Source organism: Tachysurus fulvidraco, chromosome 7 (genome assembly GCF_022655615.1).
Source record: "Tachysurus fulvidraco isolate hzauxx_2018 chromosome 7, HZAU_PFXX_2.0, whole genome shotgun sequence".
In the NCBI taxonomy this organism is placed as follows: Eukaryota; Metazoa; Chordata; class Actinopteri; order Siluriformes; family Bagridae; genus Tachysurus; species Tachysurus fulvidraco.
The window spans coordinates 15068803-15084389 of NC_062524.1; the positions used below are offsets into that span (position 1 = coordinate 15068803).

At 40.5% G+C, this 15587-nt stretch overlaps 2 protein-coding genes across 3 annotated transcripts in view; both read right to left on the minus strand.

Moving 5' to 3' along the window:
• Positions 1 to 1921, minus strand: part of saraf (store-operated calcium entry-associated regulatory factor) — an 8727-nt gene extending 6806 nt beyond the window's left edge. The window contains exon 1 of the mRNA XM_047816299.1: positions 1583 to 1921. Within this exon, the coding sequence (XP_047672255.1) occupies positions 1583 to 1649 (67 nt within the window). The 5' untranslated portion in view covers positions 1650 to 1921. The remainder of the gene's footprint in view (positions 1 to 1582) is intronic.
• Positions 1922 to 3623: 1702 nt separating this feature from the next.
• On the minus strand, positions 3624 to 13962 carry slc24a2 (solute carrier family 24 member 2). Of its 2 annotated transcripts, XM_027155303.2 has the most exons (9): positions 13019 to 13962; positions 9327 to 9362; positions 9075 to 9183; positions 8857 to 8931; positions 8677 to 8750; positions 6648 to 6785; positions 6291 to 6380; positions 5462 to 5628; positions 3624 to 5367 (listed from the first exon to the last, which is right to left on the minus strand). In XM_027155303.2, the coding sequence occupies exons 1-9, from the start codon at positions 13814 to 13816 to the stop codon at positions 5118 to 5120; spliced, it is 1737 nt and encodes a 578-aa protein (XP_027011104.1). In that variant the 5' UTR covers positions 13817 to 13962; the 3' UTR covers positions 3624 to 5117. The 2 variants fall into 2 exon arrangements, with proteins under 2 accessions (XP_027011104.1, XP_047671658.1); XM_047815702.1 differs by lacking the exon at positions 6291 to 6380.
• Between the last annotated feature and the right edge of the window lie 1625 nt (positions 13963 to 15587).

Consider the following 15587-nt stretch of genomic DNA (forward strand, 5'->3'; position numbering starts at 1 on the left):
CAGACAGACACACACACGCAGACAGACACACACACACGCAGACAGACACAAACACACGCAGACAGACACACACACACGCAGACAGACACACACACACGCAGACAGAAACACACACACGCAGACAGACACACACACACGCAGACAGACACAAACACACGCAGACAGACACAAACACACGCAGACAGACACACACACACGCAGACAGACACACACACACGCAGACAGACACACACACGCAGACAGACACACACACACGCAGACAGACACACACACACGCAGACAGACACACACACACGCAGACAGACACACACACACACGCAGACAGACAGACACACACACGCAGACAGACAGACACACACACACGCAGACAGACACACACACACGCAGACAGACACACACACACACGCAGACAGACACACACACACACGCAGACAGACAGACACACACACACGCAGACAGACACACACACACGCAGACAGACACACACACACGCAGACAGACACACACACACGCAGACAGACACACACACACGCAGACAGACACACACACACGCAGACAGACACACACACACGCAGACAGACACACACACACGCAGACAGACACACACACACGCAGACAGACACACACACACGCAGACAGACACACACACACACGCAGACAGACACACACACACGCAGACAGACACACACACACGCAGACAGACACACACACACGCAGACAGACACACACACACGCAGACAGACACACACACGCAGACAGACACACACACGCAGACAGACACACACACACGCAGACAGACACAAACACACGCAGACAGACACACACACACGCAGACAGACACACACACGCAGACAGACACACACACGCAGACAGACACACACACACGCAGACAGACACACACACACGCAGACAGACACAAACACACGCAGACAGACACACACACACGCAGACAGACACACACACACGCAGACAGACACACACACACGCAGACAGACACACACACACGCAGACAGACACACACACACGCAGACAGACACAAACACACGCAGACAGACACACACACACGCAGACAGACACACACACACGCAGACAGACACACACACACGCAGACAGACACACACACACGCAGACAGACACACACACACGCAGACAGACACACACACACGCAGACAGACACACACACGCAGACAGACACACACACACGCAGACAGACACACACACACGCAGACAGACACACACACACGCAGACAGACACACACACACGCAGACAGACACACACACACGCAGACAGACACACACACACGCAGACAGACACACACACACGCAGACAGACACACACACACGCAGACAGACACACACACACGCAGACAGACACACACACACGCAGACAGACACACACACACGCAGACAGACACACACACACACACACAAAACGTTTGATACTAGTGTTAATTAGTTGTTAGATTTTTTATATCTTTTACACACACTTCCTGTTATCATCCCACAGTCATCAACACAAATACAGAACTTTATAAACATCACCATATTGTTCCTAAAGCTAATAAACACGGTTTAGCTTTACCGTCATTCCAGCAGTAGATGAATGGAGACATTAACAGGTTGATCAGGAAAATCGCAACGAGCGCCATGTTTACACTCCACAGGCTAACAAGCTAAGCTAAAATAAGCTAAAATAAACTAAAACAAGATACAATAAGACGAGATATTCTACAGTTTCTGACTGCTCCAGATATGTGACAATGAAACACGTCTCAGATGGTCGCACTATAAATCCGCTCGGTTTTATTCCGGATTATAAACAACTGACGTGTCTTTCTCTTATTAGCAAAAAAAATCTGGCGCAAACGGCAACGCTGTAAACAACGCGTCACATCCACTTCCGGGTTTGTTACGTCATCGACGTTGGCCAATGAATTGATCAGAATTAGAATCTTAAAGAGTTTTTTGTTGTCATGTGTTTGGGCACACAAGCAGTTACACAGAGTGCACCAACAATACACATAAATAAATAAAGTGTATGTACACTTGTGCTATAGATGACAGAATAGAATAGAATGAGATGCAGGATGTATTAGGATGGAGATGGTAATAATTATATATAAGATTATTGCACATTATTATTGTGTAATGGGGAACATTTACCAGGTCAGGTAGATTGTCTGGGGGAAGAAACTTGTGTCTGGTTGTGATGGTATTTGGGACTCTGTATCGATGGTAAAGGTTTAAAAAGCTGTTGACTTGGATGTGAGGGATCCAGTGATTTTCTGAGCTCTGTTCCTCACTCTAGATCTCTACAGTTCTTGGAGGATGGACAGGAGAACACCAATAATCCTCTCAGTAGTCTGAACCTTTCTCTGTAGTCTTCTGGTGTCTGAGTTCTGTAGTTTGTGTGTACAGAACAACGTCAGGAACTTGACAGAGGGGTCATTAGAGGTGCAGTCATTAGTGTACAGGAAGAAGAGCAGCGGGGAGATAACACAACCTTGAGGGGCGCCAGTGTCGTTGTAGCGGCTGTTTGACATGAATTTCCCAAGTCTCACTAGCTGCTGCCTACCTGTCTGATAACTGGTGATCCACTGGCAGATAGATCCACTGGTCCATCTCGTTACAGTCTTTACTACAGGTTTAACAGATGTAAGTTTTTGCCTGTAGGTTGATATAAGATGGACCAGCTAGAGATCAGAGAGACCCAATGCTGCCCGTAGGGCTGAGAGATATACATTCTCTATTGTGGTGTATCAATGGTCCAGTATATCGCTGTCTCTATGGGACATGTAATGTGCTGTCTGTATTTTCGCAGTTCATGGGAGGGATTTGATTTAAAAGTCCCCAAGAATGATTATAACAGAGTCCAGATGTTGTTCTGTTCCTGTAACTGATCAGTTTTTGTAAAGCCAGGCTCATGAGAATGAACAAGTGAAACTGTTCAGGCTTACAGTTAATGAAGAGCGCTTCTAGATCTGGACCACACATCTTCTTTAACAATGATATATCTGTACACCATCCGTACGCTGTGTGGCATGGCTTCCTTCAGTCAGGTTTTCTGTGAAAAGTCCTTATTTGTCCGGGAGAGAAGGAGTCCATCTGTTTTGTTGGGTAGAGAGCGGAGGTTCACCAAGTGGATGCTGGGCAGCGTCATTTGAAATCCGCGCTGTCTGAGCTTCACGTGCTTATAATTAATCTTCTTAACAGTAAAGTGTAGTAATAAAATAACAACACAGACTACATTGTTTATTTGTGACTGCAAAAAAAGTCATGACTTCACGCATGCGTGCTAAAGGTGAAACAAGGGGACTGAATTCTCCGGAACGCTGCCTCGCTTCCCCGACTACAATGTTTAGAAGAACGTCCAAATAATCGAAAACTGGCAGGAGATTTTGTGGTGTGTTCTGCCGAATATTCACCCTGATAGTTTTTGATAAACATAAAACAGGAAAAACTAACAAAAACCCTAAAACAACTGAAGAGCGAAGAACAGAAACTGCCATGTGCGTGCCGTCACGATCGTCTCCAACGGAGGATGCGTTTTCTTGGTTGGATTAAGAGTTCATATCCATCACAGATTCTCGTGAAATGACACACTGTGGACAGTCCAAGTCGTTTTTATTTCTGTCAATGTTCATGTACAACATTCTGTGACGAACAGATACAGGCGATTTTATAAGTATATACTGTAGTATACGTCAAGCACATGAAAATGTCCCAAATGCTGAATATGTAGAATCTGTTCTAAAAAAATGTTTTTACAGTTAATATTTTTTTAAAAAATCCTCGTTTGTTGGAAATATTTCTCGATTTTATGATAGAATGTTAATGGTAGCGTTGTTTTTCGGCACTAAACGTATTAGGTTAGCGGACAATGATTTGGTCGCTAAGGTCCAGAAGGTGAACTACAATTTGTGCTGGAAAAGGACAAATTTACTAAAGTGATGAAAATAACATTAAAAGATAAACATTTTACATTTTTAAGTTAGTGATAGTTAGCATGAGATCTTGATTACTGCAACTTTAATACATCAAATAAATTAAATAAAATATAGTTAAATGCCCTGGATGGCTATAGATGGGGACGATGACTATGCACACTAATGTAAATATAAAATTCAGTCAGAGAAATATGATATTGTGTTTAGCGTCACAGAATGATATGTTATATTTAACATGTGGCGTGTGTGAAAATACCACAGGCAGCATTGTGGGGCAGTGTTTGTAGAATATTATAAATACTTAACACATTGGCATTGATATCTATCACTTGTGTCATTCTACAAATCTCTAATGACTAACGAATGGCATGAAATCAGCCATGTTCAAATAATACGGTATACACAAAAAAATAATTAAAACCTTCCATTACAGTTGCCCTGCCCTTAGTGTTCAGGTTGAGCTTCAGGCTTGTTTAATTCTTTGGGTTGAACATCCCTGAGGAGTTAAAGTTTATGTCTCTCTTCCCATGCAGTGTCTCTCAGTAGTTCACACCTCCATCTTGTTCACTTTCCACCTTATAACAGTCTAAATCTGCTGTGCACACGTGTGCTAAGCATCTTAATCTCGAAGGACACATTCAACAAAAATTATTTACTAGTAAAATAATGTGCTGCTTTTTAACATCCCACAATTTATCGGTCCTGCTGGGTGTCTCCATGACATGTAGCTCTGATTGAATTGACGGTGTAGTTCACGCTATTGTTTATGAGTTCTGTTTCATTTCTGTATAGTAACTGTGTAATTGGCCAAATTACAAACAACCGCCCAAACTATTTATGTACTTTCTGTAAGTGTTGCGTTTTATTTCTGTATAGTTTACAGTGTAGTTATTCTGTACTGCTCTGTCTCAGTTCCTGTCTAGTTTCTAGTATTTTGTGTAGTTACCATTTGTCTGCGTTATTATCTGTGATTGTAGTCATTCCACTTTGATTTATGAACATGTTATTTGTGGCTTCTTTGTGGTTTCAGCAAGGGTTCTATGTGTTATGTGTAGTTTCTCTTATTTCTTTGTACGTATTGTCTCAAAGTCTGTCAGAGACAGAAGCCAAGGTGCGTGTTCTACGGTATCTCTAGGTTCTGCTTGGCAACACATGTTCCCCTGAGGCTCCTCAGATGGACACGGGGCAGGTGATGATCTTGTCCTCCAGCATGACGCTGACCACGAGGAAAACGAAATAAAGCACGAACATGAAGAAGCCGAGCAGCTTGCTCATTTTCCACTTGCACGCGGCGATGGAGACGGTGACAAAGATAAGCATGAGGAAGAGCAAGACGATGGCGCAGAACAGGCCGTTACTGCTCACTGCCACTGGCTGCAGGTTGTGAAATGCAGAGAAGAGCAGCCATGGGAAGGGCAAACTGATGAGAAGGGACAAAAGAACAATCAAACATTAGAGCCCATTAAGTTCCCTTAATGCTTATGGATCCTCCTGATGGAGTTTATAATCCTTACCCCACTGTAATGTCAAATATGTTGGAACCAACTGAGCTCGACACAGCCATGTCTCCTAAACCTTTCCTGGCCACAATGACGCTGGTGATGAGATCTGGAATGGAGGTTCCTGCTGCGAGAATCGTCAGCCCCATGATCTCCTCCGTAATGCCAATAGTCTCCCCAACCTGCGGTGGATAAACAGATCGTAGGCAAGTTACGGTGTTCTGCTGTCTAATATTATAGACATGATGTGCACACGAGGAGGCTATGTAGTGCTTTATGTCCTTTCATGTCTAAAACATCTAAAACTGCTTATTTTAAAAGGAAATAATGCTGCTAACCCTAACCCTAACCTAACCCTAACCCTAACCCTAATCCTAACCCTTCACAACACTGGTTACTTATTTGACCATTTTAAGAGCTGTAGTTTTATCTTGTCCCAGCCAATTTTGTACTTTATCCTAAACATCATTTCCTTTCTACAACACTGCTTTACAATCACATTCCAAATCCCAGAGAAATTCAGAAATCTAATTTAAAATCAAGTAACTGCAGTGTATCTCCTGAAGCATCCCAGTACTTAAGCTTGTTGTACATTAGCTTTTTTTTAGGACCTGTAATTCTTGGCCCTGTTACAAATGACACTGCTATTTTAAAAGCCCAGGCATTAAGAGAGCAGGAACAGAAGTGAACAGCTAATTGGCTTTGGGATTTGGCTGCTTTTCTCTGTCTGTCTTTCTCAGTCTATCTTTGTCTCTTTTCCTCGTCATCCATTGACAGTACATGCTGCTCATCTGGGATTGTTGGAATGACTTTTAGTGCTTGTGTGTGTTGTGTTCATGCTCACCTGGTGAGCCCACCACACCATCAAATAAGAGAAGACAGCAATCCAACTGATGGAACCCAGAAACGTGATGGGAAAAAACTTCTTTGATGTCTAAGTAAAAAAAAAAATGATGAGGGAGTCGGTATTCTGTTACATGAAGCTAATGTTGCTAACAGTGATGATGGGTTAAAGCCTGGTGTTAGCGTGGTGTAAGAATCCCACAGCAGAATGAAAGATGTTTCTTCTGCTTAGGATGGTGAATGATTATGGCAGTACAAACAGATTCTACTTGGAACGATGCCTGAAATGGAAATGTTCTAAGAGCATGGAATGCATGATGGGAAAACAGGAATTAAATGTTAAGCATGAGGTTCTCACATCTCTGCGGACATCAGGCAGTGTGAGCCACAGTGGGAAGACAATGGGGAAAATGAAGAGGTACATGACTTGCTTCTGTCTCGTTTCTGGCCACATTAAGCTGAGAGGCTGGTCTTCATCCTCCTCTTCTTCCTCACCCTGCATCAAAGTACTCAAATCAGTGACTGAGTCATTGTCAGATCTCCAACCCTGCTTCAAACACACCTTCATAGACACACCTTGTTTGAGTCCTATTTGCCAGCCTATGGCCAAAGTTATGTTTATAGAAGGCTTTGCCATTTGTAACAATTATCATTCATAGTATTTCATACTGGAGAACATTTGTAGCAACAGATCCTGCCATGGGAACAAGTGAAAATGATTTAGAATCAACAATAAGTCAGTTCCAGGGTGCCACATCCCTCATGAATGTTTCTGGACAGACAGCAGAATGTTTTCAGGGTTCCTGTTCTCAGTGTTTATGTGTTTCTAGAGTCTGATGACATGCAGGTACTAGGGGTGGCGCGGTTCACAAAACCCACAGTTCGGTTCGTATCACGGTTTTAGGGTCACGGTTTTCGGTGCTGTATGGTTCTTGTTGTTATTTTTTCTTTTAATCTTCAACACTCCATAAATTTCCTTCAGCACTTGATATATAGCTTAATAGCCTAATTATCCACAATTTAGGATACAGTATTAACATTTTTGTAATGTAATCATGCACTAAATGAATTTGACTTGACTTTAAGCACATTATTGGGACCATCTCTGAGTAAAAGCTAGGTGAGATTTTGATACAGCAAGAGAGAAGATATTGATGATGACATGCTTTTCGTTTATTTGGTAAAAAAAGGAGAATGTGTATTGTTATCTCTACAGGAACTTGTGCCTTTTTAGCACACAAAAACTGAAATTAACTTGCATTTATCAAACTGCCAACTTTAGTGTAGCTCTTACAAAAAAAATACAAAATTAAAGAAAAAGAGAGGAACTCTTACAAGCTCTTAAACAAGTCAGAATATTTTAAACATAAATATATAATATAATGTAATAACATAATATAATGAGGCTATAACAATAGTAAAGGCCATAATCATAAAGTCAAGCTTAAGTTTAACCATCTTAACACAACTGTCATATTAGAAGTGTTGCCATTAGCATATTGAATGCATTTTGCACAATGCTTGCACACACTCGCAGTTCTATCTACTGTTTTATTTCCGTTGTCATCGTAAGTAACATGAAATCCAAAATGTTCCCACACACGGGATATGAACGACGCGGGCGCATCCGCCAACTCCGGGCAGCCTTCATTATCTCCTCCACTTCCATTTCTGCAGCACTCCTTACTCAACTTTTACTGTCTATATGTATGTTCGTGCGAAACTGTCTGAGGCGAAACTGAGCACGGGGCTACATTGCGCATGCGTCTAACCGTGCGACACATGCATGAACCGAACCGATACAAGCGAACTGAACGGTTCAGCTGTTTTTTAATGTACCGTGCCACCCCTAGCAGGTACTATCAACCCAAGATTCTATATTTGGGATTCTTGTTCTCAAACGACTATGTTCCTAGGGCCCAATTTTCCCAGTGTCCTAAACGCCTAAAGCTCTGTTCCCAGTGTCCCAGGTCTAACATTCCCATGTCCCTATTTTATGTTCTGGGGCTTCTGTGCTTCCAAAGGTCTGTGTTCTCATCACTTATGTACCCAGTAAAATTTGGTGGGGAAACAACCAACAGGCAAACCCAAGATCCCATGTCTCCAGTTCCCCTGTATGCTTGTTCAATGGACCATATTTTTCTAGGTCCTATGTTCCCAATGGTGTTCAAAAGACCCAATGTCAGTGTCCTTTTTACAGTAAATTCTCACCTCAATGTCCATTAACTACTTTATATTCATAGGTTCTTTATGTTCCCAGGACCATGTGTTCCTACAGTCCTAAATAGCCAAGAGTTATTATTGAAGCCTTCCATCCCTTTCATCCCCTCCTTTGGTGGGAAGCAGTGACACATTCATCTGTAAGTCCACTGGCTGCAGTGTGTTACCTGTGCTATGCTGCCATTCATTGGTGGAGTGACTTCCACCTCCACCTTGGTGCTTTTGGGGAATTTCTTATTCACTGAAAGATGGATCACAAGAGAAGAACAAAAAAAAGAGAGCGAAGTAAACGTTTTAGTGACACTGCAGAGAAACAGTACACATTTCTTCACTATTAGAATACATACCAATGCCATTCATTTCATCTTGTCCCTTTTTACTTGCAAGCTTGTGCAGAATTGAAGCTTTGTCTTTGAATTTCCCTAATACACACAATATAATACACTTAAACCCACCCACACACACACACACATCTATGCAAGTATGCTTAGTTACTGCTAGGTAGTGTTAGTTTCAATAAGAAGCCGCTTTGTTGAGGAAAGCGTGCATGTGTGTGTTACAGTACCTTCGCTGAGTGGGTCAAGTGTGTGGATCATGAGCTGGAAGATGCTGTTCCTCATCAGGGAGTTGTGCAGAGAGGCGGAACTTACCCCTCGTTGAAGATGGGGCTTGGCCTGAAGCAGGAAGAGCATTTACTGTATAGAGCAGTATGTGAAACTGACTGAGACTGGTTGATACAGTGATATGGATATTGTGATACCATACTCATGATGTTCTGTACTGCACATTCAGAGATGTGGAGTAAAGTTATACATACTGAGAGTTGGTTTCCATCACCTCCAGCGTTGTCAGCCTTCACAAAGACACAGACGTATCTAATGTTACTTCATTATTCACATCATCAAACAATTTGACAACAAAATGGCTATAATTTTATAAAGTATATTATTCCTCAGACAGATTGGTGTCTGTAAGAGCCGTGACAGTGTGTAACTGTGTGCATTTGTTGTGTGTTATATGTTTATATCAATGTAATCATTGGCATGACAGTAAAAAGGGATCAAAATGAAAGAATCGACTCCTTAAGAAAACAGATGGAAGTTCCACAATGTTAAATTTAACTTAAGAGAAAGAAAGTCTGATTTGTCTTTCTGCTGTGGTACGAGAGGAATAAAGCACACAGGGAAATGGTGTTATAGGAAAATAATCAACTTTGTACTGATAACAGTTACTCCTCTTTATATATTTTACTACAACAGCAGAGGGTAACTGGGTATCAGGGAACAGTTGTTTAAAGGAGCAGTGTGTAATGTTTAGAGCCCACTTCTAAGCCCCACCCTCTTTAAATCCTAGTATGAACTGTGAGTTACCTTTTAAAAAAAGAGGAGTATTTACAGCACTGTTCTGTTTGGAGGTGGGTCTAATTTCTGAATACAAGACACTACGTAGGTTCCGAATTCATTCAATATTTTACATGAAGAATATCAGGTCACTTTAAAAAAACAAAAAATTGTGTCTAAAATTAGAGTTAAATATAAAATGCATGAGCCAGAGCATGATGGAGAAGGTATGATGCAATATCTCTGTACTTTATCATTAAATATCATATAAATCATGTACTAGCAACTGACATTTGAGTATTAAAAAGATCACTAAATATTCACTCATTCACGTAAAGATATGTAAACATTCTCTGAGATTCAAGAGCAATAGAAAAAAAGTTAGTTTCACAGAGAAAACACAAAACATAGCGTATGAAGCACAGCGGGAAACCATTAGGTTTGGAAGAGGAAGAGCTTAAAAAGAAAAAAAGAAATTATCAACATTTTTATCTTTAATGGAATAAATGTAAAAATATAATCATACTTTTTCAAAGGGAGAAGGGAAAGATGAAAGAAGTGATTTGAACAGCAAAAGATTTGTTTCTTCTAATTCATAATGTATCCCAGAACTAACCCAATTACTAATAATTCCCAGTCATTCACACAACCCCTCAAATATACAACCCTTATTATACTCAGTCCTAATCCAACAACAACACTTTATTGTATTGAAGTTCCTCAGGGATCGACTTCTGGTCCGCTCATGTTTCCCCTTACATAAAGCAACTCGTCTCCTAACACTGATATGATGATGACACACATCTTGTCTTCCCCTTTCTCCACATCTGAAGTGTCACTTAAACACTTAAGATTTAACCTTGAATAAAAGGACTAATCTATGCCATAACTGAGGACTTCCACATGCTGGATCTTTCTGATCTTCAAACTTACAGTATGTCCACTGCACACAGAGTCTTGTAATGATTTTGGATGATGGATTCAATTTTTCCAATCACACCATGTGTACCACCAGATCTTGCAGACTTTTTGTTCAACATCAACATAACATGAACAGAATTAAAAATTTCCTATAAAAATACCTCAGATTCTTATTCAAACTCACAAGAATTCCAGACTATTGCACCCTTACCCTTGCTGGCCACAATAACCATACAGGGACATTGTCGTTCACCTTAAGAAGTTACTCAGAATATTGCAGTAAATTTCAGATGTCTTTTCATGCCACTTCAACTTTAGTCACTTCAACTTTCTGTCAAAGAAAAAAAATCAAATTTAAATTCTTCTCCTTACTTATCGAGCCTCAATGTGGTTGGTTCAGAACTCCACACCAACCCAGATCTTTAATCTTTAAACTTTAAAAGATCTCCTTTTTCAAGATTAAGGAAGGTCAAGCTCTCCCAGCTTTAGTGTTCTGGGTCTTCCCAGGAGGAATGAAACTTAACCACTTAACTCAATCAAAATTGATAACTGTGCCGTTATTTGGAACAGAAGATGAAACCACACATTGTAACTGAATTGTGTGCTCATTCAGGGGAAATGTGGACTAAAACTAGTCAAGAAACCAGTTTTAAAATTCTGACCCGGTGTTGATCTTTCTCCTAAAATCTAGCATTATTCTCCAGTCCTCCAGGATACAAATATACAGTCTCTGAGTATTGTTTATCAATGCAATTTAAGCTGCTTCCACATCTGGAATTTCCTGTTAATAAGAGCATATCCCAAACTTTTAAATGTAAATTAACAGCACAAACTTAGATGACTTAGATGGTCACTACTTGAAACATTAAGAGACTTTATTTTATATTAATTCACTGTCATGCTCAGAAAGCAGGTCATTCTGAATGACTGGTTTTCAGTCGCCAAGGTATGAAATGATAAAAATCAATGTTTCTTTTAGAACAGACCCAGATATGTAAGACTACTGAAAAGAATTTCAAAAAAGATTTATGAGTCTTCAGAAAATCAGTATCATTCAACTGAAATGATGATTTGAGTTTGAGGTCATACTGTTTTGACTCTTGAGGACAAAGCGTGGCTCTTGGCTAAAGTTAGCTGTGCTAACAGGATCTGATGCACTTATCTGATTAGTGCAGAGGAACGAGAGGTTACATCTGGGAATCCATGCCTCTGCTGGATCCACGCTCCCTCACCCCAACATACACCTGTCCTTATTTCTCTTTCTGTTACATTTCACTAATTTATTCATAATTTGCCAAGAAAAATGTACCATAGAGGTACAAATAAATAAATAAATAACCAGGCAAAATAACCCACAATGGAACAACAATAGTTTTTAGACCCAATTCTTTATTTCAAAGATATTCACTACCATTTATATCCTGGTACCAGGTACTGACAAGGGTCAGTACCCTAAAATCTCAGTTTAGTGTCTTTTTTTCTGGCAGGTTTAGCATTGCTGTCTCAGAGGTTAAGGCTGTAGGTCAATGATTGAGACTGCAAGTTTAAATCCCAGCACTGCAAAGCTAAAACATATCCACAGATTCATGAGGATGGAATACTGCTTGCTGTAATCATGTTCAAAATATTAAATATGTTAAATATATGAGAACTGTAACTACTGAGGATTTCTGACATGTGAAATGGCTGAATCACATCACCTATGCACAGAAAGAAGGACACACCACATCAGAAATCAACAATTCCATCTCCATCTACATGAGAGATAAAGAAGCCACCTTTATTTTTAAGAACTTGCTGTATCATTGTTATCATTCTGAATATCAAATCTGAATCTCATAAGGTAATGTTATCTGCTGAACTGTTTATCACTGTAAACCCTACATGTTAAAAGTGGTGAGTCCAAACACCAGCACTACCAAGCTGCCAATGCTGGGTTCTTGAACAAGGCCCTTAACCCTAAACTGCTCAGTTGAATAAATCATATAAGTATAAGTAAGCATTACATAGTGGGTGCGGCCAAAGCAGCTTTGCTTCACATCATGGTGTACTCTTTGATGCCTGTAAGTGGGTATGTAAGTGAAGGCTTGAGAAAGATGAAGCCTCCTTGAAAAATAACACCCGGACCTCATCACACTCCACCTCACCAACTTTCACCTTAATACAGCAATAGGCAAATCAGGTGACTTCCTGTGTATCTCTTCAGCCATAAAACCTTGGACAGAGATTGAGACTGAGCTCGACTCACCTTGGGCATGGCCTCCACTTTATGTACCTGGTTCTGGGTAAGCAGGTTCTTGATTCTACTCTCCACAAAAGAATTGCATTTCATGAAGATCACATAGGAACCATAGGCTCCTAGCAGAGCCATGCTCTCTAGATAGGTGATATAATTGTCCAGGAAGAAGAAAATGAGCATGATGAGGTCTATGATGTAGAAGGAGACGTCACGGAAAAGTGGCCACCAGGTGAGGTTGAGTATCTCACGTGAGAACAGCGCACACATGCCGATGACAAACAAGATGTTGAAGACGGCAGAGCCTACGATGGTGCCAATCCCAACATTGCTGTGAGAGATGAACACACCAATGACAGATGTAAAGAGCTCAGGGGCAGAGCCTCCAGCTGCCATAAAGGTGGCACCTGCTACATCATCTGAGATCTGCAGCTTATCTGTGATGACAGTAAGTGCTGGGACAAAGAACTCATCACACACGATGGCCAGCGCGATGAACATATATAGCATCCCGAATATGTGCAGCACCACGGCACCCTGACGCCTTTCCTCCAAAGAGAAAAAATCCTCAGGATAATCTCCATGGTTCTCTAGCACCAATGTCATCTGTGTGGTAAGATCCACTTCCTGATGGGTAGAGCGTGCAGTTCTATGGTGCCGTGACTCATCTTTTCCTCTGAAGGCGCTCCAACACAGGAGCAGAGAGAATGCGAACAAGCTCAGGACAAACGCAAGGATTCGGGATGCACAAAATTTCCTCCTCACATGATGCCTTCTTGGAGGCTGATTGGCTGAAACCATGGTGACCATGGCTGATAGATGACTCAACAGTTCAATGGGCTGTCTCAGAGCTGTGGAGTGACAGGCATGGCTCTGCCCACAGTTAAACTTAATTGGAAATACATACTTCCTGATTCCACATTGGGGTAAGATCCTCTAATTGTGTCCCCATAATAAGATCTGCAAGAGAAACAGAAGAATTTTAGCTCTTATAAAATGCCAAAAAATGCAGTGGAACCAGGAGCTGGGATGTTGACTTCAAGTTGAGAGACTCTTACTTCATTTGACTTGCAAATTGAAAATTAGTGACCTTTTGGAATAATGAAGGTCTATCTTTATTTTCTGCATCTCAAGCAATGTTGTTCAGGATATCATTATAAATAATAATCGTATGTGTGAGAACAGTGTTATATACAGTAGGTATGTTATTACTATCACTATTAGAAAGGGTCTGAATGGCATCACCTGTGGAATCAATCTCCACGCTTGACTTAAAACTAGGATCAGACTGTAAAACTTAAAAATATCTGTTGAGTGGTGTGACTTCCAGTTATTTTACCCTGTTTTCATATCTTAATTTCAAATCCTGATGACATCACATCCACAGAGGCCTTAGGTCTGAGGAGCATGGAGGTATCCCAAGCCCTGTCCAGTTACTTCATCAGTCTTTTTAACCAACACTCAAAAGATAATAAACGTTTCCGAAAGTGACATCTAACACTTTACAATTTACATAATGGAACCCCAACGTAGCCGTAGTGATCGAATTTTTTTAACCAGATTGTTTATATAGAAGTAATGTTTCATTTGAATTAAGCTTATTAATCCAGCTTGGTATCATTTTAATGACACAGTGTTGATGACGTATTTTAGCAATTTAAGATGTTCGAAAAAACATACTGAAACAGCCTCTGTTGATTTCTACCTTGAAATTTGCTGAAGCCATTTTATGACTCAAGTTTTTAAGTGTTAGAACTTCAACCTGACCTGCTTATTTACAGTAAGCAAGAGTGGGCGAAGCTTCCTCTGTCACATTGATGTTAACCAGTCACAACACTTGGTCCGGTCACATGTACAGTACCACAGAGTAAATGCTCATGTGTCACAAAAGGTGAAGGTGAAAGAAAACATTAAAGTGAGGACATAGATTCTTGGCTGTCATGTGACCAGATACAGATACTGTAAGGATCAGATAAGAAAAAAAATTATAAAATAAAAGTAACTGATCTGCACAAAAAAGTGCTGATCGGTTCTTCTTAAAGCCTCCCATGTTAAAAGAAGCAGCCCCCTCCTCCTTCCACAGTGTGTCATCTCTCCATCTGTCCATCTAACCACTTAATCCGATCAAGACGCTGCTGATCTCCTGACCTTCCTCATCTCTCGCCTACAAACTCAGCCCGCTACTTTCACTCTGATTTACACAGCACTGCGCTCTGAGATCTTTATTTCTTCATCTCATCACAGCAACGTTTGTTTTAACTACCATACGGAAATGAACACATCAATAAACGCATTAATTAATCTTATTAATGCAGACTGTTCACCTTTTACTGTGAACGTTACACATCACCACATGGTTCACTGTAAATGTCAAGTACAAGCTTGTAAACAAAAAACAGTGAAACAAAAGATTTCATGACATTAGTAAAGGCATACTATACAATAAATTAAATAAATGGTAATTAAAATACTCTATTGGTGAGTTATATTTAATGCTAATTATGTTTATTTATCGTTGAAAAGATTAACACTAAAATAATTTACTCCAAGAGAAGCCATAATTTTAAAGTTCAGATATTTA

What these genes read in the sequence shown, in the direction of transcription:
- slc24a2 (XM_027155303.2), bottom strand. Translation starts at nt 13,816, where the DNA reads ATGGTCACCATGGTTTCAGCCAATCAGCCTCCAAGAAGGCATCATGTG. An exon ending in GTGATGGAAACCAACTCTCA is followed by an intron (nt 9,184 to 9,326) that starts GTATGTATAACT and finishes TTCCTGCTTCAG; the next exon opens with GCCAAGCCCCATCTTCAACG. An exon ending in TGAATGGCAGCATAGCACAG is followed by an intron (nt 6,786 to 8,676) that starts GTAACACACTGC and finishes ACTTTGATGCAG; the next exon opens with GGTGAGGAAGAAGAGGAGGA.